This window comes from Podarcis liolepis (assembly GCF_965112155.1).
Source record: "Podarcis liolepis genome assembly, chromosome: 2".
NCBI classification, from domain to species: domain Eukaryota; kingdom Metazoa; phylum Chordata; class Lepidosauria; order Squamata; family Lacertidae; genus Podarcis; species Podarcis liolepis.
Window position 1 is genome coordinate 32319990 of NC_139555.1, and position 23866 is coordinate 32343855.

The 23866-nt window shown below is 42.8% G+C and overlaps 2 protein-coding genes and 1 long non-coding RNA gene across 10 annotated transcripts in view; 2 read left to right on the plus strand and 1 right to left on the minus strand.

Annotated features, from left to right (window-relative positions):
- Positions 1-38: 38 nt before the first annotated feature.
- On the plus strand, positions 39-10686 carry LOC310699450. The gene is made up of 3 exons (XR_014522084.1): positions 39-208; positions 2538-2646; positions 10616-10686. It is a non-coding gene; the product is annotated as an uncharacterized lncRNA (long non-coding RNA).
- On the minus strand, positions 3541-21981 carry NME1 (NME/NM23 nucleoside diphosphate kinase 1). Of its 5 annotated transcripts, none has more exons than XM_083487297.1 (6): positions 18193-21981; positions 17713-17932; positions 10704-10839; positions 9394-9495; positions 5734-5846; positions 3541-4245 (listed from the first exon to the last, which is right to left on the minus strand). In XM_083487297.1, the coding sequence occupies exons 3-6, from the start codon at positions 10830-10832 to the stop codon at positions 4128-4130; spliced, it is 462 nt and encodes a 153-aa protein (XP_083343423.1). In that variant the 5' UTR covers positions 10833-10839; positions 17713-17932; positions 18193-21981; the 3' UTR covers positions 3541-4127. The 5 variants fall into 5 exon arrangements, with proteins under 5 accessions (XP_083343423.1, XP_083343426.1, XP_083343427.1 ...); XM_083487300.1 differs by lacking the exon at positions 17713-17932 and having other exon boundaries at positions 3674-4245; positions 18941-19106; positions 21863-21969; XM_083487301.1 differs by lacking the exons at positions 17713-17932; positions 18193-21981 and adding an exon at positions 13919-16307 and having other exon boundaries at positions 3674-4245.
- A 28-nt stretch (positions 21982-22009) lies between these two features.
- The window catches only part of SPAG9 (sperm associated antigen 9), a 74361-nt gene continuing 72504 nt past the window's right edge, over positions 22010-23866 (plus strand). For 2 of the 4 annotated variants that reach the window (XM_083487109.1, XM_083487111.1), the window contains exon 1: positions 22102-22606. In XM_083487109.1, coding sequence (XP_083343235.1) covers positions 22301-22606 — 306 coding nt within the window. In that variant the 5' untranslated portion in view covers positions 22102-22300. Of the gene's footprint in view, positions 22607-23866 lie in introns of all 4 variants that reach the window. The other 2 variants (XM_083487110.1, XM_083487112.1) reach the window with 2 other exon arrangements.

Sequence of the window (23866 nt, forward strand, 5' to 3'; positions counted from 1 at the left end):
CCCCGCCTCGCCCCAGGATCCCAAGTTGGAGGGGGAAAGCATGCCAGCAGCATTTCTGTGTTTTCTCCACTCCAGTCAGTGGAGGAAACAGTCTGAACAATATACAGTACAGCACAAAGCAACCCGGAGATTGCTTATCCTCAGAACTCGTTGAAATGAATGGACCTGAGTTATATAGGGCAACCCTAATCGTGCCCGCTACTTAGAAGTAAGTCCTATAGAATTCAGTGGGGCTTGCTTCCAGGGAAGTGGGGATGGGGCTGGAGCCTCAGTCACGTTCGTAGGTAACAACAGGACTACTCTATTGGATACAAGGAAGGGATTTTAATCTGCATGGGGCCAGGGGGCTGATGGGAGCGGATAGGGATTTTGACAGGTGGGTGCTCCTGCCCACCTGTCAGATTTGGCCTGTGAGGCAGATCCTGATAAAGATCTGGCCCGTGGATCCTAAAAGGTTCTCCACCTGCTCTAGCTAGGGAGAGCCCATCAGTACAAGCCTGCCTCTCTGATGCAGAGGGGAAGCTGATAAAATCAGATAAAACATGCTTTGTAGCAGACTGTCTGGGATTCCCATTTTTTAAACAACGCAACTTAAAGTCCTCTGCCTTTTTGCCAAGAACATGTAAACTGTGCTATAATGTGCTTTGCTTTTTCCACCAAGCCCAAGCATGTACTTTGCTTTCCACTGTATCACAGGCTTCTCAGTGTAATAATTTCATGAGGTATTTTTGCTCCCATTAACATGTTGCAGCCTTTAACCACTTCCTCCAATCACTCCTCAAATTGACTTATTTACAAAGGAGATCCATTACTTCTCCTGCACCTACCAATAGTTAAAGGAACCCACACATCCCCAAGTAGATCAGGCCCTCAGGACAGAAGTTATTTTTCACAATTTCCTTGCTGAAAATCTCTTCCCCTCCTCCTGCAAAAGATTCTATTAATACCAGTTGAGGCAGGAACATGTAATAAGGATACCCATCCCCCACCACCAATACTAATACCAGCTTCATGGATGTAATTTCTAGTGGGGAAACTGGGCAGGCGAAAGTGTTAGCACCCTTTCTTGCAGTGCTGTAGCCTGGGTCCAGTTCAGGTGGATCTTCAGCTACTTTTAAGTCTTGTGGAGAGAGAAAATAAACAATCCTATGTATTTGATCATTAAACATGCTAAACTGGGGTTTGCACTGTGGAAAGGAACATAGTTTTGGGGAGGACTGCTCATGATTTCATGTGCTGAAGATCCCAGCTGGCAGATGATGGAAGAGACCTCTGTCAGTACTTTGGAGAGCCACTACCAATCAGAGGAGACACTACTGGAATGACCTGGTGTAAGGCGATTTCTTATGCTCAGAGTTGAGAAATTATAATTCATGATCTGAGCTTTCAAACGTACAAGCCAATCATCCTGTAGAGCAGCCTGTCTGCTTTCTTAACTGTGATACATAATGTGAATTAAGTTTTTGTAGCTCATGTAATCAAGATAAGGAAACATGTAAGCAGATGTAATGAAGCTCAACGGAATTAAGAAGCAATACTGTACAATGCCTTCCTTTCCAACAACAAACAGAGTAATAGAAATGAGTGACAGGAGGCACAGCTTAGTGAATGTCCCTCGTATTAATCGCCTTTTTTCATAATGCATTTCATAAGCATCTATACTAATCTTGCCTTAAAATGGCCTATGAGCAGAGTTAGAATTAGAGGGGATAAAAGAGTTTAATAACCATCTGTATAAAGCTTTATTTTCAAATTGATACCGCAACCCATGTGTATCCACTAGAAGCAAAACCAACATTTAAAATTTGCCAATATTTGTTACAATTAAGTTTTATCCAGTGCCGCTATTGAGGATGTGTTGTGGGAACACTGTCAGCTTACGCAATCCGCTGATGTGGGCAAGGTGCTGGCAGCAATACATCTGACCACATGTCCCCTTGACCCCTGTCCCTCCTGGCTTACTAATTCTAGCAGAGGGCAGCTGACTGGTTGGGTCTAGAGTGTAGTTAACACTTCATTGTATGAGGGATCATCCCTGCTGCCTTGAAAGGGGCAACTCCTAAAGTGTGGCAGCTCCTAAAGAAATTGACTCTGGACCCCTTCGGCTAGAGCAACTACTATCAACTAGTTACAAATAGCTGGTCAGGGGCCTGAGTCTCCCTTGGTTGCCCTGATGGATGACCTTTGCAGAGAGCAGGACAGGGAGAGTGTGACCTTGCTTCTGCTTCTTGATCTCCTGTCAGCTACCATTCACCACGGAATCCCTCTGGACTGGCTCTGGGGAATGGGAATTGGGACCACAGTATTCTAGTGGTTCCAATCCTGCTTTGGGGACAGAGTCCAGAGAGTAGCATTGGGAAAGTGCTTTTCAGCTCCCTGGGCAGCTATGTTATGGGCTGCCACACGACAGTCATCTTATTTCCAATGCTATTTACTATTTACATGAAGCCACTGGGAGCAGTCATTGGGAGTTTTAGGGCAGGGTCTATTTCTCCATAACATAACTCAGCTCTATTTCTCTATAGCATCTGAATTAGGAGAGGCCATACAGGCTCTGGGCTGTTGCTTGGATGCAGTGGTGAGATGGATGAGGGAAAACAAGCTCAGCTTGGACCCTGGCAAGATGGAGGCACTGTGGGTGAGTAAGTCCTATGTCTGAGAAATTGGGTTAATTGCCTGCCCTGATTGGATTGTACTCCCCCTGAAGGAAGAGGTTCACAGTTTTGGGGTGCTTCTGAATCCAGTTCTGTCACTTGAGGTTCAGGTAGCCTCAGTGCCTTTTACCAACTGCAACTGGCGCAACAACCCATTCCTGGACCAGGAAAGCTTGGTCACAGTAGTCCAGGTATTGGTTACTTCAAGGCTGGATTACTGCAATGTACTCTTGGGAGGCTTCCCTTGCACCTGATTTAGAAGTTGCAGTTAGCACAGAATGCTGCTGCACGATTGCTGATAAGAGTGAGACTTTGCCAGCACATAACACCTGTGTTCAGTGCCAATTTGCTACCGGGCCAGGTTCAAACTGTTAGTATATAAAGCCCTTAGCAACTGGGGACCAGTCTACCTGCAAGATCACCTTATATGCCAATTCAACCACTTCAGTCTGTAGAACTGGCACTCAATATTTTAGTGTGGCAGCATCTACACTTTGGAACTCCCTGCCTTTTGATATCAGACAAGCACGTTCACTGTGCACTTTTGGCACCTACCCAGATATCTAGAATGTTGGTGTGTGTTTTAATCTGTTTTTAGTTTTTTACTGGTTTTAATTTTTTGTATGTTTTAAATAATTGTTTTTACTGATAATTTCATTGCTTTATTCTTTTTGTAAACCATTTTGAGGGTTGGTTTTTTTACAGTCAGGTGGTATATAAATTTTATGAAATCAATCAATCAATCAAATAGATTACATTCTATAAGTATTCAATATGCTGTGATTACACCATATTTAAATTACACTGTAGTGTAATGATTTGCATTGCTGCATTCATGACCTGGCATTTTAAGGTGAAACAGAAGAGCCGCTCTGCTGATCCATTGAAGGAGTATGTTATTTATCACTTGTGTAACGTATTCAGTGGCAAATGGTTTGTATACAATAGCTTCTCATAATAGTAGTAGTAGTAATAATAATAATAATAATAATAATAATAATAATAATAATAAAATTTTATTATTTATACCCTGCCCATCTGGCTGGGTTTCCTCAGCCACTCTGGGCGGCTTCCAACAAAATATTAAAATACAATAGTCTGTTAAACATTAAAAGCTTCCCTAAACAGGGCTGCCCTAAACAGCCCTTCTCATCTTGCAAACTCATAAATATGAACAACCTAAAGTAATGGTTGACTCCATTAAGTACAGTAAATATAATAAAATTAAGCATGTGCGTTTGATAACTGCTGAAGGAGAGCAAAAGTGTGTTCTCTTCTTCAACAGCCCCTCACCCCATTTACTTTTCTAATGAATAAAAGTATATTCCAGTTTAGTTAAATAAAACCTTCAGTCAGCACAACAAATACAATTAACATTTATAAATCACACAGGGCATTTGGGGAAACAATTTTAGAGGATATTGGAGGTAGGAACTGTTTCCAGATAAACATAACAAAGGAATACACAAGTTTTTAATCATAGATCCATGGGTGCTCACAGCTTGTGTAGTCGACAATTTCTTCTGGTGTGAACCATAGGTTGATTTCAATCTCAGCATTTTCTACAGAGTCACTGCCATGAATTATATTTCTGAAAGGGCAATAAAGTTGAAAAGAATTTGATCATTATGGTAATCAATCAGAAAAACATAGAAATAATAGTTTTATTGGCTGTAATGTTTTGACAAATGGACAATAACCCCTCCCCCCATATTACCGTAATTGTGCATATACTGCAACAGAGAAGTGTCTTTGCTGGATGTAACGTGAAACCCTTGTGTTTCAGTAATTGTTTGCTACTATAACAAGCTATTTCTTTTCCACTCCTTTGCACCCTCCTAAGACAAAGTGTTTATTTCCCACAGGGGCATATTAAACTGTGCGCAAAGTTTCCAAGTCTTAAATTTAAACCACAGTCCAAAGTTTTTATAATGATACTTGTTACACAAGGCTATGGCGCTCAAAGGGAAAAACAATATCGCACAATGTATTCTTTGTAAAGGAACTCTGAGGTGCTACAACAGCAGTGTTTGATGCTTTTAGCAGGCCAGCCTCTCTCCATAACCTGTGCTGCCCCAAGGCCATCACATGCAGTAGCATAAGGAAATGTCGCAGGAGGAACTATGGCAAATACAGGCACTGAGACAATGAAAAAGGCAAAAGACGCAGGGGCATGTTAGGCTTGCTGTAATGTTGGGGAGCTACTATGAGAAGCACCAGCTGTTCAGGTCATAACTATTAATTTACACTCCAAATGTATTTTTAAAAATACAGTCGTACCTTGGAAGTCAAACGGAATCTGTTCCGGAAGTCTGTTTGACTTCCAAAATGTTTCGAAACCAAAGTGCGGCTTCTGATTGGCTGCAGGAAGCTCCTGCAGCCAATCAGAAGCCCCATCGGATGTTCAGCTTCCAAAAATAGTTCACAAACCGGAACAGTCACTTCCGGGTTTGCAGTGTTTGGGAGCCAAAATGTTTGAGAACTACCGTAAGCTGTTCGAAAACCAAGTATGACTGTAGTAGTAGTAGTAGTAGTAGTAGTAGTAGTAGTAGTAGTAGTAGTACCATATTTTTCCGTGTATAACACGCCCCCATGTATAACTCTTTGCACAGAGTTGTTGAGCATTTTGGGGGGAGGATTGCCCAGGGTTGCTTTTGGGGGGGAGGGGATTGCTCACTCACCCGCCTAAACAACACTTCCAGAAGCCAACAAACGTCTGACCGCTCACCCCCAGAGGCTGCCTATCGCCCGCCCAATCAATAAAAGTCCTTGATGCAGACACTTATCACATGCACTACCGTCGCTGACAATCTCCTGCTCGCGGCAGCAACCAATCCCCCATCCCCCCCTCTGAACTACCCATGTATAAGATGACCCCTATTTTTATACATTACTTCATCGAAAAAATCCTTGTCTAATACACAGAAAAGTACTGTACGGTAATAATAATAATAATAATAATAATAATAATAATAATAATAATAATAGTAATGCACAGATATAATATTTGTGTCCTAACTGCATGTAGACTAGAACTAGTTAGCAATTCCATTTTGTAAGACGTCAATTCGGAATTTACCTGCCAACTTGCACACAGAAGTCACCACGAATTGTGCCAGGTTTGGAATCTGCAGGATTAGTTTCTCCCAGCATTACTCTTCCGGTCTTAACTACATTGAGGCCTTGCCATACCTTGAACAACCAAAGAACTGAGATTAAAACGATTGTTGCAGTAAAAGAGTAAAAGTCATTATATCACAATATTCTCACCAACTCCACCACCGTGTGAATAAGACAGCAGTGTGCAAACAGCCTCTCGGAATTTACCCCATCAGTGGACAGAGGAAAAAGCAGGGGACCATTTCACAAAATTCTTCCAAGGGGAGGGGGAGAAATTTTCCAACATTTGCTTAAGGGTATGGCTTCCCACTAGCAGTGTAATTTAGAACAGTTTCAATATTTTAACCTAAATCTTTTTTTAAATCTTTTTTTCCCCTAGGTTGGTAGCCTGGTCACCATTTTACACCCTCCATAATTCCCTAGGTTATCTATCCATAGTTCTGGGACATTGTGAAACAAACAAAAGGCTGTCATTATAAAATGCTTGAGGAAATTTGGGGAAATGGTATTAAGTGGCCTTCTAGGGTGAGAAAAAGGAATGAATTCAGAAGATTTATCAGAAAAATGTCTTATGAGAAATTTTGACTCAGCTGTAATTATTAGAATTTGGTTGTAACTAATTAAGCTTTGAAGCTTTCCTTAGGCCTGTATGGACCGTGACCAGAACCAAGTATAGTATAGCATTATGCCCATTTAAGCCCTACTGGTTTTCATGGGACATAGATGGCCAGAATGCATGTGTTGCTCACAGGAACACATGAAGCTGGCTCTTACTTAGCAAGACCACTGGTCCATCTGTTCCATCCAGTACAGTTTACTCTGACTATGAGCTATTCTATTTCATTTGGTAGCCTGTGGGGGGGGGGATCCCCTTCTGCTTTTGTGGCTGAGTGCTGCTACATTGTGTATATTGGTGAGTCAGCCAGCCAAATTTATTTGCTAAACACCAATAGCCATCACAAAAATGCAAATTTTCAGGTAGAGGGATACCTTTTAACAGAGGCGATCCCCAACACATTGGATCCCAACTTGTGTTATAATTTTATTATCTCATCTACAGTGGTACCTTGGGTTAAGAACTTAATTCATTCTGGAGGTCTGTTCTTAAGCTGAAACTGTTCTTAACCTGAGGTACCACTTTAGTTAATGGGGCCTCCCGTTGCCGCCGCACGATTTCTGTTCTCATCCTGAAGCAAAGTTCTTAACCCGAGGTAATATTTCTGGGTTAGCGGAGTCTGTAACCTGGAGCGTCTGTAACCCGAGGTACCACTGTATTGGATTGCTAGAGAAAACATGATACCTTATGTGTAACATATTATCCCTACTAACCAGTAAGTGACAAATTTTACAATGATACACAGCAAACAACATCTTCCGTTTCTCTCTCTCTCTGGCCACAGATGCATAAATGAACATTTACAGTTGTACCTTGGTTGACGAACGGAATCCATTCCAGAAGTCGGTTCAACTTCCAAAACAATTGCAAACAAAGGCATGGCCTCCGATTGGCTGATTGGCCCCGGAAACAATGCCGACAGCCAAAACGGACGTTCGGGTTCCAAAGAACGTTCGCAAACCTGAACACTCACTTTCGAGTTTGCAGCATTCAGGAGCCAAAATGTCTGAGTTCGTCAACAAAGGCGTTCATCAACCAAGGTATGACTCCACAGGCATTCCATTGCATCTCTCCTCTGAACATAATGTGGGCATACAGTAGTTTAGAATCTCAAAGCAGCAAATGTTTTCCCCATTGCACTAATGGAGGGCTAACAAGTCAGACACACATTTTAGATTTTTCTCTAATTACCACTCAAACATAAATAACGTGCTCATGTAGTCCCTTAAATAATGTGTGTGTGAAAAGTAAACAAACCATCATGTCATAAAAGCTCTGCTATCTTGTGAACGTTTCATTTTGTGTATTTTATCCGAAGGAAGTTTGTTCCTCCTCTTCTCAGACAGTAAAACACCAATTTTTTCTAAACTAGTACAGGCAAAATACTACATTATGGGCCAATGCAAGTATAGTGCTAAAGAAAAAAAAATGTTTGACATTGTTTTCAACCCCTATTGCTTGTAACACCTTTCAAACTCATTGCTTTATTTCAATATAATCTTAAAGTGCTTAGCATACAGATAGTTTCACAATTAGCAAGAAGACATGTTGCTCAAATCTGCCAGCAGTTTTTGTTGCTGATGGGTGCTTATCCACTTTTACAACAAAGGGGGGGGGATAAGGAATTGAACTGTACAGTGGCAGTACTGTTTTGTAGAATCTGAACCAAATGATTGGGGTTAATTTGAACATGTAGACGTAAGAGGCTTACACTGCAGGTTCCAGAGTACATTTACAGATCTATTTCCATTCAAAAACTGTTAATTCAAGCAGGCCCCTAACTCCAGGTGTACGCTTTGACTTATACAGAAGCACATAAACTGTGGCTGGGTCTGATTTCTATATCCTTGAGTCTCTCCACCTCTCCACCATGCCCACCCACAGTCATAATTTGGATGCCTGCATCCATTGTGAATTATCAAGTATGGACAGACTGTTAGAACCGAGAGATGGCAGAGCCTAGGATGGTCTGGGCATAAGATGCAGTTTTCATTTCTCAGGTAGCAAGATGCTGTGACAACGGCAGCATCAGAGCTTGGACAAAGCACTGAATGGAAGGCAGCTATTTTTGTAATTCTCGCAGGCCTTGCTCATCTAGAAGAAGATAGAGGTTTGGGAGGGGTTTTTTTTTTACACTCGTTAATATTGCTGCACAGTTGCTACTTTTAACGAGCAATTGCTATGGGACGATGGGAGTTATCCCAAGGCAACAGTGCAGTTTTGCACATGTAACTTGTGTAGTTGCTATGATCACTGCTTATTTTTATTTCATTGCTATGTGACGATAAGATTCTAATAGTGGTTATCTAAATGGGGCCATAGTTTGCCAACCTTTCAAAGATCTGGGGTTACAATTAGATCAATTAATTGGCCTTTGGCTGATTAACATTCCATGCCCTTTTAAACGTGTTTGTGGGAGGGCGTTATTGGTTGGTTTTTGTTCTCATTATGCGTTTTGTGTTCTCATTTTGTATTTTTGTGTCGTGAACTTCCCTGCAATCTTTGGCTGGAGGACGATATACAAATTTAATTAATTATCATGATTAGTAGTACTAATATTGCTAACTCTGAAATTCTCCATTTGAAAATATATTAAAATGGCAGTCTTTGCTTAGAACTTTACTTTCTATTTAGGCAATCACATTGTGTTACATTTGTTAATCATATTTTGAATCTGGGCATTATTTAATTTTTATTCTATTTAAGGAATGGAAGCACTTCCACATAAAAATGTAGAAGTTAGGCTCTTAGTGATATTGTGGCCTTGTCCATTATTAGTATCAGAGGTTGTTGTTTTTATTTATTATTATTATTATTATTATTATTATTATTATTATTATTATTCAGAGGTTTAGAACAATCATATTGTTTTGTTTCCTTCCACAAGAATACATATAGCATATATTCTGAAGATGCAACCAAACTGCATCTCTTTTCTCAGTGCTTGCTGCATAAAGTTCATTTGCTTTTTAAAGAAATCAAGGTTATTTGCTGAAGACTTACCATGGCTACAACAGGTCCAGAGTGCATATATTTAACTAGCCCAGCAAAGAATGGCCTATCCTTCAGGTCACTGTAGTGTTCACTGAGAAGATCTTCAGAGGCCTGCAGGAATAAAATGCTTAGCATAAGAACTTAAGAGCATCTTATGTCAAATAAAATTAACTACAAGAGTAGTATTAATCCTTAAATTGCACGCTTGCTTGTCAAATATTGGCCCTGGCACTTTATTACAATATTGGTTTAGCTGGCTAGTACAGATTTTAAACAATATTTATTTTGGTTCATTCGGCAAGATGATTTCCACTCAAGTTAATTGAACAACGCATTTGCACCTCCCAGAAAATCTGAAGCATTAACTTTAAAATATACCTCTAAGGACACACCTTTCCGACTAAGGACAGCTGCTTACTAAAATTAGAGTACTCAGCGTGGCTTTACTTTCTGCTAGATATTGGAAAGGATCCAAAATATTAAGTTATATTGTAAAATACTGGATCAGTGGTGTAGTGGAGCAGGAATGAAATGGGGCTACAGCACAGTTCCAGAACATTTATTTCAGAGCAAGAATCATAACAATAGCCGCCAAAATTCCAGGGTAATTGACAGACCCTCTGGCAAGTGAATGAGGCGATAAGGAGGCTTTTGAATTTTACTACAGTTTGTGACATTATTAATATAGAGGAAATCAGTGAATAAGGATTAATATAGAGGAAGTCTGAGAATCAAGCAGATTCTTCTTTCTTTTTTGGGAGGGTACTTCTTCCTTGGAGGGGTGAATACTTCGTGCTAGCAGGATCAATGGAAACATTTATTTGCAAAACTGTTTGCATTCCTATTAAACTTACAGTTCAGTGAGTTTTAGAAGTTGAACCTATGCTGTCGGAAGTAAGCAGCACTGAGTTCAATGGAGATTTTCCTCAGGTAACTATGCAAATGATTGTAGTCACTACAAATGTCTCATTGGGGGTCTGAACCCGGGTCTCTCCAACATGCTAACCACTACACCACCCTTGGCCAGGGTTCTAGGCATTGCACCATAATGCACTCTGTATGCAATGAACTGGATATTATGCTATGTACTGCTGAGGGGTATGTATAGGTTGATCGACAGGTCATCAACCCAGCCACCTATATTTGTGGACTCTCCCTGGGGTCATAGCTATGGAGGCTGCAATGTGCTGCAGTTCAAAACTGACTACTTCAAATTTATTTCTGTTCAGAGTCCGCTTTGACACAACAGACCGATAAACAACGCATGGCAATTCTGCAACAGAAGAACAAGGCTTGGCAATACCTCGACAGAAACTTACATGCATGAATTTCATGGCTACCAGTTTGAATCCCTTCCTTTCAAATCGCTTGATAATTTCTCCCACCAAGCCCCGCTGTACTCCGTCAGGCTTGATGGCGATGAAAGTCCGCTCAGCAACTGAAGCCATTGTCCTACTGCAATAGGAAAGCAGCGATATGATCAAGATCTAAATCCTGCTATGGCAGAAGTCTGGAGGGTTTAAAAAGTCTCAGTCTGTTGCAGCATTATGCAGTATTAGACTGAGGACAACCCATCAGTTAAGTGGATTAGGCGCAGTATACACACACTATTCATCTTACATCAGAGGATAACCAGCACAGCAGTGGTCCCACAAATGTGCCAAATAGCTGCATATACAGTCAGTTTAGCACTGAAGAATATAGAAACATTACAGTCAGTTAGAAAGGAGTTATATTACAGGTGTATTCCAATTTACACAGAAACTGAGATATGGATATAGCCTGGTTCATAACTTTTATCTGGTTTTACAGGCATTTCCATATGTTCTCATAACAAAATTACGACACTGAGCAGATAAATGTGAAAGTTATCCCCCCCACAAGGCCCAAGATACTAATTACAATTGTTCAACTTGAAACATGGCAATTTCACTTTCCAAGTAATACAGAGGGGCCATATTGCATATAAGACCTAATGCCTGAATGAGGATTATGTATTTCACTGTTCGTACCAACTGAAACTAACAGAAACCTTATTTTCAGTTTGGTGTGTTTAGGATCAGAGTAGTTACAGATCAAGTTTTTGTACACTTTACTGATTGATTGATTGATTGATTGATTGATTGTCATTTTACTGTAAACAGTATGCAACCTTGTAAGCATTTATAGGCTACATGTTTCTGATATACTTACTAAATTATATTTATTATGTTAAACTTCAAAGAGCTTTTCAGAAAAGTGCACATTTTCATAGGATAGAGAGAGATACACCTCAAAGGTCATCTAGTTCAACCCCCATACGCAGGAAATGCTCTACTATAGCTTCCCTTACAGATGGCCATTCCAGTCCCTATATATATCAAGGATACAGAACCTTTGGCCCTTCATTGGTCGGTGGACTCCAAATCCCATCAGCCCCTGTGACCACTAACTATATTGGCTGAGTCTGATGAGAGGTTCCCTATCCCTGCTACAGCTTCAATAGCAAGAGTTTCTTATAGTTATATTATTGTACTGCATTGCATTATTTACTCATTTCACAAAAAATAGATACAGTGGTACCTCGGGTTACATACGCTTCAGGTTACAGACTCCGCTAACCCAGAAATAGTGCTTCAGGTTAAGAACTTTGCTTCAGGATAAGAACAGAAATCGGGCTTCGGCAGTGCGGCTGCAGCAGGAGGCCCCATTAGCTAAAGTGGTGCTTCACGTTAAGAACAGTTTCAGGTTAAGAACGGACCTCTGGAACAAATTAAGTACTTAACCCGAGGTACCACTGTACTGCTTGACTGTAAAAAAAAAAATCTCTTGAAGTAGTTTCCAAAAAGAATGAGACATTTTCAGTAAAAACAGTTGAAAACATTTAAAGCATTAAAAAAATTAAAATCAACAGTAAGCTAAAAACAAGATTTAAACCCTTGTCAACATTCTACATATCTGGATAGGCTTGCCTAAACATATGGTTTTAGCATGTGCCAAAAAGAGCAGTTAAGGCACCTACCTGTGGTCAATGGGCAGAGTTCTGAAGTGTGTCACCTGTAACCATTCTAGTTCTGCAGACTGAAGTGATTGACCAGGCCTATATGGGGCATGGTTATCTCGAAGGTGAACTTCGCTTCCCTAGAGACATTTCAAATGCCCATGTGCTTGCTAGACACCCCTCCCTCCCTGCCTCAAATGCCTACACACTGCCCTCTGAGTACACTAATTCCATAAATCTTCTCCTGCCTTCATCTCACGCTGTCATCCACATCCCTTTTCTGACAGCTTCTGCGGCACTGCTGCTTCTGCCACACCTTATGACCTCTGAGACATCTCTGTCTCTTCCCCCAGCACCCCGGGTCTCCTTGAGCCATCTCTCCCACCCAGTTGTGCGCCCGTACCTGTCTGCCTGCCGTTGTGAATCCGCTCGTGCTGGTGGCTGTGGTAACACTGTCGCTACTACAGCCCCCAGCCTGGCTACAGCCCAGCCTCACAGTGGGACTCCTTCAGGTACATTCCCTTCTCACCATACCCATTAGCTGCCTTAGGTCTTCAGCTTATTAGCAAAGCAGGGACAACTTCCTGGCGCTTTGGGCGCCATCTGCCTCCGGCTTCAAAAACTGCTCCACAAGTTTCTCAGACTGGATTGCTGGCATCCGTCTGTCTTGAGACAGACAATTGAGAGAGCCTTGGGGGTGAAGTTAGCAGCACTGCAACAAGCTCCCCAGGGCGCATGGCTGGAAATAATAATAATAACAATAACAATAACAATAACAATAACAACAATTTATTATTTATACCCCGCCCATCTGGCTGGGTTTCCCCAGCCACTCTGGGCGGCTTCCAACAAAACACTAAAATACAATAACCTATTAAACATTAAAAGCTTCCGAAAACAGGGCTGCCTTAAGATGTCTTCTAAAAGTTTGGTAGTTATTTTTCTCTTTGACATCTGGAGGGAGGGTGTTCCACAGGGCGGGTGCCACTACCGAGAAGGCTCTCTGCCTGGTTCCCTGTAACTTGGCTTCTCGCAGTGAGGGAACCGCCAGAAGGCCCTTGGCGCTGGACCTCAGTGTCCGGGCTGAACAATGGGGGTGGAGACGCTCCTTCAGGTATACTGGGCTGAGGCCATTTAGGGCTTTAAAGGTCAGCACCAACACTTTGAATTGTGCTCGGAAACGTGTTCTCGGAAAAGTGGGTATGGAGGTCCTGGGCTCCCAGATGACAAGGCCACCCCTGCTGGCCTCGCTGATATGGTCCAAAGTAAAGCACAGCAATATGCTTGGGCACTAGTTGGCTGTAGGATTTGCAGCAGGAGCTGTACAAGGCACCATCCAACCATCTTGGGGACTCCATTCCAGATTTGTGTAGGCTTTACTCCTTAGCATTTTCTTCTCCCTAGCGGAGGTCTAGGATCAGAGTTTTCCTTTTCCTGGATGGGCCACCTTTCCAGATTGACCAGCCCCATCTGCCCCTCACTTCCCTCTACAGCACATAGAAGGAATAACAATAGCAATAACAATAATGGTACGTTAAAGGCATTCTCACCCACCTGGAGTTTCAAGCCTTCCCACTGTTACCCAGGAGGGGGGAGCAACCAGGTAGACCTCAGGACTTCAGGTTGGCCCCAAGGGTTTGTCAATCCTACTAGAGACTGGGAGTATTTTCATCCTGATTTTCTCCCCACGCACAAAGTTTGTGAAGAGACTAGACAACACCAGCTATTTATTGAGCATGCAGTCTGATGCATTTGCAGGGAGATTATATGCCATTAATGGATTAATTAATCACGTTGTTGTTTACTTTATTTTCCCAGTGCAACCCAAAGCAACTTACAATAAAACATTATGTCAAGCAACTGTGATGTCATACTTTCAGTGAATTTCCCCATCACTTTCCTTATTGCAAAGAGAGAAAAAAAAGTTTTGGAGGGAAGCAGGTTTGTTGAGCAAAGGCACCATATTAACTTTAATTTGCTGCCATGTTCTTGAATCCCACTCAAAACTAGCAGCCTGGAAGCACCCTGAATCACCAGGATCCTATTCCGTCTTTAGCATCCTCACAAGCTGTTTGTTGTCACCTTTCCACATTGCATAGTATTGATATAATTTTAGTATCTTCACCTCATTTATCCTTTCGCTGCTTGCTTCTTTATTTGTACTGTACTTCAGCCTTTTGCCATTTGTCTTTTAATCCAATAATTGGATTGATCCTTGGTCTTTTTTTCTCCTTCCTGTGGTTGCCCTTGATCCTTTTATCCTCTGCCCTTTAACACTCAAGCTGTGATTCCAGACACACGAGTACCAGCATTTTCAGTGTGGCTGTTCCTACTAATAAAAGTAATGTTACCACCATCTCTCTCTCTCTGTACATCCAGTGTATGTATTTCCTTCCTATCATTTTAACAGAGAGAAAAACCTAAAATGGCAGATTTTCCTAAATGCAGACTTCCCATTTCTAATAATCTGTCAGTATTTTTCACCCAGAACTGTAAAAAGAGTCCTTATTGCTTTTGCTTACCATAGTTGTATCTGGAGGTGGGGATTAACCATTTCCACCTACACACTGTGGTCCTGATGAAATCCATGCCCCACTGAAGCTGCCATTGGCACCAAGTAATAAAGCACCCTTTTAGAAATAAATCCGATTTATGCGGAGAGCGCAACCAAATCCTGATAACTTATGGTATTCACAGATTTCTAGTGGTACAGTAGAGGTCCTTAGCTGTCCCCCAACTCAGGTTGATTTGAAGGAATAATAATAATAATAATAAATAATAATTTTATTATTTATACTTCATCCATCTGGCTGGGTTTCCCCAGCCACTCTGGGCAGTTTACAACATATCTAAAAACATAATAAATAATAATTTGGAGGAGCCTCCTCTTTTCTAGTCAGACCAAAATTCAGCCTTCCATTGCAGACTGTGCAGTTTGACTCTCTTCAGACCCAAGAGGGCCATATCCAGTGCTTCATCTTCTTCCTCTCCTGTACCCTCCAGCTCCCCACTCCCCAAAATCAGGCTTGGGGATCCTCTGGAGCATATTCTGGAAGATATTGTGGGGTGGGATGAGGGAGAGGAGAGGAAATGGAAACAGTGGATACAACCCTTTATAATTATTTCCAAGTGACGGAGGTATGAGTCAGAAGTACACATGATACCTGTAAAGCGCATTTGGAACACAATATTTCCCTCAAAGAATTATGGGCACTGTAGTTGACCCTTCACAGAATTACAATTCCCAGCAACCCTCAACATACAGTGCCCAGAATTATTTGAAGAGGAAAATGTCCTTTAAATGTATAGTGTGTACACAGCCCATGTGGTAGCCGGCTTGTGAGGGAACAGACCCTTCATGTCACTTTTGGAGAGAGAAGTTTTTTTACTCATTTCATTTCAACCATAATGAAATCATTGTTTATTTTTTTCTGCTCTTTCCTTTTCTGCAGTGAAAGGCTATTAGCTCCTATGTGAAAGCCACCTGCTGCTTATTCTGGCAGCATGACCTATTATTGGATTAGAGCATGACCTGCCCCTGATCTAGGGTCATCCAGACTTGCTTTCATGCTACATTTCTAGGCACAGGTCTGTGCTTTAAAGCTCCCTGTCTGAGCATTTTTTTAATTATTTTTTTTGGCCCCGGTGCTTTCCCCATGAAACCTGCTCTTTACTGCTGAATTGGAGCAGACATGCTATGTGCAATGTTATTAGCATTATCTATGTGGAAGCGGGATGCGGGTGGCGCTGTGGGTTAAACCACAGAGCCTAGGACTTGCCGATCAGAAGGTCGGCGGTTCAAATCCCCACGACGGGGTTAGCTCCTGATGCTCGGTCCCAGCTCCTGCCAACCTAGCAGTTCGAAAGCATGTCAAAGTGCAAGTAGATAAATAGGTACCGCTCCGGCGGGAAGGTAAACGGAGTTTCCGTGCGCTGCTCTGGTTCACCAGAAGCAGCTTAGTCATGCTGGCCACATACTCCCTCGGCCAGTAAAGCGAGATGAGCGCCGCAACCCCAGAGTCGGTCACAACTGGACCTAATGGTCAGGGGTCCCTTTACCTTTATATGTGGAAGCACCCCAACACATTTCAAACCCTCCCTGGGGCCCTGGGTGCCCAAGCACCCACAAAACTCCCCATGAAGGGGCTGGGCACCGGCAAATTTCGGTGCCAGGGCCATGCACCCTGCATAGCACTGGCATGCACGGCCCCGGGCACTCACAATTGCGGGGCCAAGCTGTCACTCCTGCTGCTGGCAGAGGAACCTCTGATTTCTACACACAAGCCTATTGAGTTTTGGGTGATCACAGCATTGGAGAGGGAGGCACTGTTCTATGCTAGTGGGAGGGATTGAGCTTGTGCTCTGTATGTGGGGAGGAGTGACATCCATGCTGTCATTGGGCATGGATTGGTACTTTTTCTGCATGGGTAACTGGAGGTGACATAGAATCATAGAGCTGGAAGGGACCCCAAGGCTCATCTAGTCCAGCCTCCTGCAATGCAGGAATCTCAACTAAATCTCAACTAAAGCATCCATGACAGGTGGCTATCCAACCTCTGCTTTAAAACCTCCGAGGAAGGAGAGTCCACAAGCTATCAAGGGAGTTCGTTCCACTGTCAAACAGCTCTTACTGACATAATGCCAAGGACCCTGTGGGAGTGGCTGATAGCTACCTTCTAACAGTATTATCTTGGTCTCTGGTTTGCTGCTGGAGTGCATATGATTAGGACAATATCATGCACTGGCCTTCTCCTGGAACAGTGGGATTGTAGGATCAACATACCCAAGCATGATGTCCTTAAATACTCCTTGTGAATGACTGCCAGGAAAGCACCTTGATCCACGATTATGATCTTAAAGATTAAATCTTGCACTGAGACTCTGCGCATGCAACATACCAGATAATTTGAACCTCATGGTATGCATCTTTAGATAATGTCATACTCTTAGCTAATTCTGGGATCATGGTGCATTTTCCGGAATGTGCTCTCCCAATCTGATTCCTTCACTGTTGCCAGTGTACGAATGATCTAAAAGTCATAAGTCAAATGGTAAATATTCAACTTGCTAGCCATCAGCTTGAAAATACACTCTACCTGTGATGTGTTTAACCATTTCCAAACATTAGATTTTTAATGACAGCTTTTATTCTTGCTTTACAGTCACCTATGTCAAATTGCCCATGCAAAAATACTGGATTGAAAGTCTTTATGTATAGGTACAGCATGCATTATTGAGAGTGAATAAGAAAAATAAAAGTGATTAATCGAAAGGCCACATTATAGCTCCAGCCAAAACATATTATGCCAAGGTACTTCTTCCAAGTGGTATTTAATATACCCCCATACCTGTTGATTTTTATTTGGAGTCCTGTGGATTCTTCTACATAGTCAGCCTTTGGGTGTGATGTAGTGGTTAGAGTATCGGACTAGGACGTTGGAGACAAGGATTCAAATCCTGACTCGGCCATGAAGCACACTGGGCTAGTCACTGCCTCTCAGCCTTACCTATCTCAAAGGCTTGTTGTGCAGATTAAATGAGGAATGGGGAGCACCACAGCACCTTGAACTGTTTGGATAAAAAGGTGATATTACATGCAATCAATCAATCAATCAATCAATAATACTTCCACCCTATACCGATTTACCTAGGAGTAAGCTCAACAAACAAAGTGTTATTTCTGAGTAAACATACATAGGATGGTGCTGTAAATAAATTGCAAGTCTTTGCTGCTCTCTAGTGGAAAATGCAATAATCGCTTTTACAGCACAGCACTGATAACTATATACTTGAAATAAAGGCAAGAAGCAAAGGTAATTTACGCGTACCCCTAGATTATTGTGTGAGCACATTGGTGCTTCCTCAATCCTCTTTTCCAACTGCTGCTTCTGCAGAAATATGTACATGGTTGTTCTCCATTCATCACTTCCCTCACTGTTGATTTCTTAAGTCTTGTCAAGCAGCAATATTGTGAGCAGAAAACTCTGCTGAACATGCACTTGAGGTCATTGATACTGCTGCAACTCATATTTAGTTTTTGCAACCAGCAGCTTCATTGCTTGAGAGGAAGAAGTACTACAGCTACAGTTGTCTAACTGTACCCCTGATACCAGGCAGGCAGCTGCGCTGTATCCATTTCAGTGCCTGCTTAAAACATTTTTGTTTAGGCAAGACTATCCAGAGATGTAGAAGTAGCTTTTGAAGCTACTGTGGATTTTAATATTATTTTAATGCTTTAAAACAGGCTTCCTCAATCTTGGCCCTCCAGATGTTTTTGGGCTACAACTCCCATGATCCCTAGCTAGCAGGACCAGTGATCAGGGATGCTGGGAATTGTAGTCTCAAAACATCTGGAGGACCGAGGTTGAGGAAGCCTGCTTTAAAATATATTTTAAACTTTTTTTACCAAGAATTTTATTGTTTTTATTCTATATTTTTGTAAACCACTTAGATGCCTCCTTACAATCAAGTTGTGTATAAATTTTGTTAAATAAGTAATTCCCCTTAATGCTGAATCAGAAATGAAAACCCAGAAAAAAAATATACAACCTGTTTGGAAATCTGTGTTCATGTTACCTGGGAATTCAAAGGGACTTCCTTCTGAGTAGGCATGTTTAGGGTAGCAGCCTTATTTAACTTTAAAAGTTCTCCACCTATGAAAGATTCCATTTTCCACCTCCTGACCTAGAGCTTCCTGTTTTCTACTCTTGATTCATGATGCAAGTGAAACTAGGGTCCTTTGCTGATGATTGAAAAAGCCACACTTTTTGATTAGATGGAATATAAGCCATGAGCAACATTTATGTATTCTGAACTTTTTAAAGTGCTTCACTATTAAATAATAAAACTATGCTAAAATTGGCATGAACTTAGTGCCAATGAAGCCAAAAAACCACTCCTGGGCAAAAAAGTTGACAACACAATCCTATACAGTACATATTTACTCAAAAGTAATCCCTACTGAACTCAATAGGACTTTGTTCCAGGTGAGTGTGCTGGCTGGGGTTGTTGCAGGCAAAGGGTGATATCCAAGTGTGTCTGTCTACTATAAGAACTTCCCTTTCCTCTCCTCCCCACTGCAGCACCACACATGCCCTGCAAATCTGCTTTGGAGGGTTGGGGGACAGTCTAGGAAAAATAATTTGGGGCTGCAGGGAGAGTTAGAGAGGAAGGGCAGGTCTGTGAAGGCAATATTGGATATCACCCAAAGTCACTTGGCCTCTTTGATTCTTAATGTCATGTCTTCTTGGGGAACCGCAATGCTTACTTTATACATACATTGAAAGAGCTTGGGGCAGCTTTATTAAGTGATGCATTACTTTAAATAAGTTAAAGCCTAAGCATAAATGGGCCTGTAGTAACATCGAATTGGGTTCCCTGCATTTTTTTTTTTAACTGCCTACCCCACCCATATCCCATATCCTTCTGGTCAGTTTGTGGCATTTCAAGAAAGCCAGGTAGTTGCCATTTTCTCTTATTAGGTTCTCTCTCATGCGCTACAGATATTTCCCTTGAAAATGTAACTATTCAGTGATGAGAAATGTACTGTATTGAATGAAAAGCAAAAATATGAATATCCAGTGCTCTGGCAGGACCAGTAGAGGGAGCTCAAATTACCAACACATGTGAACGGTTAATATAATAAACGTTGTTGCTTGCACAAGCATTAATATAGACCAGGGGTCAGCAAACTTTTTCAGCAGGTGGTCAGTCCACTGTCCCTCAGACCTTGTGAGGGCCCGGACTATATTTTGAAAAAAATAATAATGAACGAATTCCTGTGCCCCACAAATAACCCAGAGATGCATTTTAAATAAAAGGACACATTTTACTCATATAAAAACACGCTGATTCCTGGACCATCCCCAGGCCTTAGTTTGCCTACCCATGATACAGACAAAGTCAATCCTAGCTGTCAGAAAGTCTGTTGGTTACTTTAAAGTTTAAAAGACTTAAGCAAACTTAAGAGAGTTAGAGAATGAGATTTCAACATTCAAGAATTAAAACAAGAAAAAAATTATTTGAGCTCGCCAGTTGCCCAAAAGAATTCTCTGCAGCATCAGTACCATGATTTGTTTTGGCTATAATGCCTTTGGCACTTCTGAGTTTTGTTTTCACAGAAAGTTTCCAGCAGAGGCAATAAGGAAGCAGAATCCGACTACAGTGCGAAATTGCCACATACATAATCTCTGCTTCACGCCCATGCGACAGACTTGACCTAGTGGCTGGAATGCATTCAGAACATCACAAGACTTAAGTTTGGACACACCCATCATTTTCCTTCCTCTGTCGCTACCACTCTGCTGCTTCTGAATAATAATAATAAAAAGACAGATAAGTCTTCTTCTTGTTCTTCTTTTCCCCAGAAGTCCAAAAGCCCCCCCCTTTTTTTCTCTACTCCGTTTAGCACATGTCATTTTCTTCACAGACAACAGTTGTAAATGTTTTTAACAAGTTACAGGCTATGCTCATTCCTGTTCTTGGCTGTTTATACTTTATAAAATCCTGTAAACTGTATTTTAGTACCTTTTTCTTTTGCCCTCTGACATTTTAGAGCATACTAGATTTTAATTGTTTCTTACATCATCCCACTTTCTCTTGAATCTGTTGTTTTAACCCCAACCAAAAGGAGCCAAAAGAACCCCAACCAAATTTTGCTCACATACATTCCTCATTATCTTTGTTTTTCTCCCTTCCTCATCCCCAGTGTCAAAACGTATATTGCAAGCACCTTGGGGCTGAGACCTTTATTTTCAAAACATCATTCTATAGTGTGTTATATGCATGATGATGTATAAATAACGTGGGCTAAACACACATTGTGAGGGTTACTGCAATCCTAGCCACATTTACCTTGGAATAATTAAACTCAGTGATACCATTTACAAAGACGTGAGACCGGTCCTCTACCTGATTACATTTAGGCAGGCAACAAAAAACATTTTTTATTCTGCTGGACTTTTAATGGTTTTTAATTTACTCGTTCCATTTAGCTCAGTTGGTTAAGAGTGTGGTGCTGATTACGCCAAGGTCATGGGTTCAATCCCCTTACAGACCACCTCCACTGAAAAAGGGTTGGACTGGATGATCCTTGGGGTCTCTTCCAATTCTACAATTCTTTGTATTTTCCTTTTGGCAGCACCCTTTAATTCCCATCGGAGCAACTGGAGAAAGCAGAAGCCTAAATGTTTTCAGACTTGAATATCTTATTTTCTTAGTCGCCTGTAATAAATATATTAACATACACAGCAACATAACACATACACAATTTGAAAAATTCCTATTTTGTTTTCTTCTTGGGATCCCCTTGCAAGGGGTCAAAAGCCAGTATAAATAGGTTTTCATTATATACAAAGAAGCATGCTTAGGATTGCATCTGAGGAAGTTGGGCTGTCGTGTCATCATCCTAAACGGTGCCACAACGCTCTTGTGACTCTTTATGTGGATGCAAACCTCCTTGAATCCCTGTGGCCCTTGCGCCTGAAGAAAAAAGCCCACCGGCTGGACCGGAGGATGTCGGAGGAGGCCTAGCTTCCCACGTTGCCCTATTTTCCCTCTCCCGACTCACTGACAGCGCCACGGCCACGCCCGGGTCCTGGGGCCCCGCCCAGTCCACGCTCACCACACGTCAGTCAGCCTTAGCCCCGCCCCTCGCCCCAATTCTTCGAATGCTGAGGGGCGCCGGTGCCCCCGCCCACCGACCCACGTCACTGCCCCGCGCCCCCTCCCTCCACTCCGGCGCCGTGGGTGAGGTCAGTGCCGCGCGCCTGTCACCCAAGCTTCCCTCCTGTTCGCGCTGAGCTGTAATCAAGGCCCCGCTGCAGAGGGAGGCAGGCGGGCGGTGCTGCTGCTGCTCCTCCTCTGCTGCTGCTTTCTCCTGCCAGGGGCTTTTCGCCTCCTCTCCGGCCGGCCCGTGCTGCCCTGCGCTGCGAGGCCATGGAGCTGGCGGACGGCGTGGTGTACCAGGAGGACCCGGGCGGCCCCGGCCCGGCCATGATGTCGGAGCGGGTGTCGGGTCTGGCGGGCTCCATCTACCGCGAGTTCGAGCGGCTCATCGGGCGCTACGACGAGGAGGTGGTGGCCGAGCTGATGCCGCTGGTGGTGGCCGTGCTGGAGAACCTGGACTCGGTCTGCGCGCACAGCCAGGAGACCAGCGTGGAGCTGGAGCTGCTGCGGGACGACAACGAGCAGCTCCTCACCCAGTACGAGCGGGAGAAGGCGCTGCGGAAGCAGGCCGAGGAGGTGAGTGAGGAGGAGGAGGCGGGAAGGAGCGGGGCGGGGGGGGGCTGCTGCTGCAGGGCCGCCAGGAAGGGTCCCAAGGGGAGGGGGTCCGCTTCCGCACGTGAGAGAGAAGAAGAAGAAGAAAGGAGGAAGAGGAAGATGTGTATGTGTTTTGGAAGAGTGGCATCCCAGGGTGTTGGCGGGATGGGAGGATGAAAGTTTTGGGGAGGGAGATGAGGCAACTTCGCTGGTGCAGGTTTGGGTGTGGCAGTTGGGGGACGACACACAAAGAAGTACAGTGGTACCTCGGGTTACATACGCTTCAGGTCACATACGCTTCAGGTTACAGACTCCGCTAACCCAGAAATATTACCTCGGCTTAAGAACTTTGCTTCAGGATGAGAACAGAAATTGCGCAGCAGCAACAGGAGGCTCCATTAGCTAAAGTGGTGCTTCAGGTTAAGAGCAGTTTCAGGTTAAGAACGGACCTCCGGAACGAATTAAGTACTTAACCCGAGGTACTACTGTAGCAGCGTTGAGCCCCCAGGGAAGTGGCATATGTCAATGCAAGTGGGGTGGAAGGAAGTGGACATAAGTGGAAGGAAAACGCTGAGGGAGCAGGCTGACACAGTGACAGTAGTGTGAAGTTGCCAGGGCGGGACCTGCAGGAGAGCCTGGTGTGTTCCATAACTCAGAGGATAAATGCTGTTGTGTGTGGAGCAGAGGGTGATGTGGCAGGGCTTTAGTATCTTGCCTGGGAGCTTCCTCATGGAATTGGTTGGGCTGCTGTTAAACTCTAGAATTCTGGCCAAGGTGATTCTTACGCTGTAGTAATGCCTGGACTTCTGAAAGGTTCCTTGTATTGTTTTCAACGCTCCCCTTCTCTGGGGCAGCATGCTAACTTCCTTAGTGGGTAGCTGTCACATGTTAATCATGCAACATGAAGCCTAGATAAATGCCTAAGATGTGGATAGTCTGTACTCCCTGGAATTGGACAGTGATTGTCTTCAGGACTGATGGATGAAAATGTCAGTTAAAGCAACAGGTGGTGTAACCAAATAGTCCTTCACTGAAAAGTCAGCATCTTAAATATCAGTGGTGAGTGCCACATTATTTATATCACATTTTAGACTTTGTTGCTACCGTATCATGTTATTGCCTTTGTTACTTATCAAATTGTGCGCTTTTTAGAAAATGGGTAAATACCACCGTTCATAATATTACTGATTTTTGAAGAGCGTGTGCAGTGGTATCTACCCAATTTCTAGAAAAGCTGAGAAC